The following is a 3969-nucleotide window of genomic DNA, read 5'->3' as shown; positions in this document are numbered from 1 at the left end:
GATAATTTTACAGTATACGGGGCCAGAAACCCCAAACCTTTATGCTGTCTCCTTATTCGTCTTTTACAATGGACATTAGTATGCTAGAAATAGCTTTAAAAAAATAGAAAAAACACTAAAGCAATTAAAATGTGAAAGATTCTGAGATGGTTTATTAAAAAGTTGTTAATAAATAACAATGTTATTATCCGCATTCCTCTTTCTTGTAATAATTTAGCTGTTACCCTGTATGTAATTTAGCCATTATCATTATATATTTGTTAACTATATTATAAATAAACTGTTGTACTGATGTAATCTGACATAAACAAAATAAAAAATATACTGAGGTCTTTGGAGGGCACACTTTACACCGGTCGTATGTCAGGCGCGCACTCCTAATTCTATTCCTAATTCGACACTTAGATTGCATTGTTCTGCTTAATTATTAGAATGTAGTTCACCCTTTAAAAATCAAAAGTTGTGGATAAATGTTTAAAAAACATACCAGCAAATGCTAATAGGGTGTTACGAAAAAATGACTGTGACTTGTTTACCTTTACACAACAAGATTATGAAGGTCATTTTGCAACTGAAAATCAAAGTCCTTATTGCCTTTTTCATCGATACGATGTACTTACAAAAAGCTGTACGCCGACATTGTAAAGCTCACAGAAACACGTCATATTTCATTTGGCACCCTCTTCATTCGACTGGAGTTAAATTTTTCAGGTGACAAAAATTCTTTCAAGATGTCATAAAATTCAAAAATCCACTTATAGATGGAGATAAATGGCAATACAAAAATGATTTGCAAGTACAGCTCAAATCTGACGAGTGAAGTGTGGTGTAAAACATTAGACATGCGCAGTACAAATCAGGTAATGTTATGAAATTAAATTTTATTATGCAGAGAGCACATGCACATTGAAAATCGGAAGGGGACTCGTGTCACAAAATAAAAAAACGCGAACTAGGCACTGTAACAGTAAGTTTCTGCACATGCGTGTGCATGTGTGGGCAGCGCGGACAGTCCTTCTGCACATGTGTGCGCAGATTAGGTAGGCAATCCAGACTGGGTAGCGTCATGGTCACCCTTGGTTTCTAAACAACCCGGAAGTGCTTTCAACAATCAGAGTATTGGCTGCGTGTTATTACAATTTAAATAATAATTAATATTAATATAGCACCTTATCATACATTTAAATGCAAGTGAACAGATTAATCAACAAAAATAAAGATATACCACATTTACTTGAATTTTTATCATTAATTAATACTATGATGATTTCTAATAAATGTAAGGATACTAAACACAAAATCAACCAGGTACTGTTAAACAAAAGTTAACCAGTAAAGTGCAAAACGATCTTGCACTTTAATCAAAAAAGGTTTTCTAATTAAAATAATTAATACATTTTTGCATTAAGATTGACAACAGAACAACCAGATCTAATTAATATATATATATATATATATATATATATATATATATATATATAAATATATATATATATATATAGCCTGAGGGAGGGTAATTCCACGCCAGACCAAGAGATGGTGAAGTGCACTAACCCTTTTCCCCCTTTCTCTGCAGACCACATACGGGAAATTCCACCTGGCTCTGGTAATGCCACTCCTGTTTCCAGCCCTGATGACGCCACTTACTCTGTCTCACCACAAAACCAACCTTTTTGCAGCATGTAAAGCAGTTCCATTTTCAACTGCAAAAAGAATCAGTTCTTTTCCTCAACAGAGCTACCTATAATGTAGGTGGTGGCTGCCCCAAACCTTTGTTTGACTCCTTTTGTCTTTGTTGGTGTGAAACTGCCGTTTTCGGCAATTTGATTGACTCACAAAAGTTCCAAGAGCAGGACATAGCAACCCACCAGGAAGAATCAACATCCATTAACAGTCAGTTGGGAGAGTACCGTACCTGAATAGCCGGAGGTAGGACGCATGCTGCGGTTCAGGGAGGCTGGGTGCTAGCTCCATCCTCAAGGGGTATAACTATACTAAGGAGATCCCAAGGGGAAGGTGAAGAAAGGGCCCACAGAATACAGATGGTCCAAGACCCTTGAACTCAAGAGAACCAAAGTTAAATGAACAAGATTTATGAATCAGACAGGAAGTACTTGCACATGCTCATTAAACATCTAAGTGAGGCTAAGTATTTAAACCTGTGTTTTGTTTAGTACACAAGTCTTCAAATCATACCACTTGCACCACTGGGTTATTTATAAGGAATTATGAGCTTACACCACCTCACAGTCTGCAGCACTGATGTCTCCATTAGCCAACAAGCCAACCTCTAATTAATGACCTGTGTAAATAAATGTGGCACTGGAGAGTGGCAATGTGTTTTGTGTTTCTCATCATAAATATAGAATTTTATTATTTTTGTTTGTGCAATCATTTATATCAAATATTAATTTGATAGACAAACACATTTAAACATCAGGGAAAGCATTCAGAATGTGACATTCAGCTTCATGAATATGAAGCAGTTGCCATCAGCTATTCTCAGATAACAGAACGGGTCTGATTGATTGTGCACTTTATGTGAGAGGTTAGAGATCGATTGCTGCATTGGTTATTGTGATGGGAGTGCTCCAGCATTATGTTATGTTTACTACCCTTTGGGAGTCTTTTACTCCTATGACCAGCAAGTAAGAACAACCAAAAAATTAACACTATTAAAAAGATATTTATGAGCTCAGCAAAACCACCCTGCCATACTCTCTCCTTCATGGCTGAACCTCTTTTCATGAGTGACAGAACGTCAGGCTCTGCTTGTTGCCGTCATGACTCAGTGATCTTCACCTCAGCATCTGTACGACCGCACTGCTGTTAAGTCGAGGAGGTTTTTGTATGGCTGTCTATCATTGTGTGAAGGGCCTACTTTGCCTCTGCTGACAATAGTAATATCCTGAATCTTCGTCCTGGACGTCACTGATGGTTAGAGTAAAGTCTGTGCCTGATCCACTGCCTTTGAAGCGCTCAGGAATCCCAGTATAGCGGTTAACAGCATCGTAAATCAGGAGGCGGGGAGCTTGCTCTGGTTTCTGATGGTACCACATCAAGTACTGACTAATGGAGGTGCTGGTGGTGCATTTGAGAGAGACACTCTGTCCTACAAGAGCAGTTTGGATCCGCTGGGGCTGACTGAGGATAATGTCGGCGCTGCTGTCTGGGAGACAAAGAGACAAGGATGGACTCGCCATTATGATACTTGTATAACAATACTAGAAACGGAGAAAAACTGCATCATTGGAATGCTATAATATTTATAATTACCAAAAATAACATTCAGCTTATGTAGCACCTTGCGCAGCAGTTAAAACTATTAAACTGTGCAACCAACAAACTGTTTCTCCCACTCATTAATTTTCAATGTACTTTTCCTATAGAGGTTCATGGTGGCAACATTTTAAACGTCAGTGATATTTTCTTCACTATTGCACTTGACCCTCACCATTTGACTTGCTTTCAGCCTGAGCTTGTCTGACTCTATGTAGACTCAAAATCATTTAAAGTAAAATGTAAGCACTTTCCAAAATATCACAACCATCACCAGACACTTGCCAACCAGCTAAGGAGCTAAACTTATGTATTTTTAAATAAGTAAAGGCTTAAAGGCATTTGTTTCCTATGAGTACCATAAAAGTTACTACTGTATAACGGCAAGCTGACAGTCAATGGATTGACTTACTCTGAGCAAACAGCACGGCCGTCCAGATCAGCAGGATGAGGGACATCATTGTCAGTGTGCTTCAGTCTTTTTCATAAGCCTCACTTGTTCATTTTAAAAGCAGTGATGCTTATCGTAGGATGCAAATGAACCCTTAGAGTCAAATACCACTCAGGAGTGTAAAATGAATATTCAAATGAGTACATCTTATAGCAGCTGCTATTATTTTGGCAATTATCATAATAGGAAGATGAAGAAATTCACAGAAGTAGAGCCGCTAGTCAGTGTTACAGGAACCT

At 37.9% G+C, this 3969-nt stretch overlaps 1 gene segment (V, D, J or C); it reads right to left on the bottom strand.

Moving 5' to 3' along the window:
• Positions 1-1566: 1566 nt before the first annotated feature.
• LOC120528020 lies at positions 1567-3761 on the bottom strand. The segment is given in 2 exon segments: positions 1567-3169; positions 3692-3761. Coding segments are annotated over 2 exon segments (357 nt in total).
• Positions 3762-3969: the final 208 nt, after the last annotated feature.

This window comes from Polypterus senegalus, chromosome 4 (assembly GCF_016835505.1).
Source record: "Polypterus senegalus isolate Bchr_013 chromosome 4, ASM1683550v1, whole genome shotgun sequence".
NCBI lineage: Eukaryota > Metazoa > Chordata > Cladistia > Polypteriformes > Polypteridae > Polypterus > Polypterus senegalus.
Note: the sequence above shows the minus strand (reverse complement) of the source record. Positions and strands in the feature narration are given on the sequence as shown.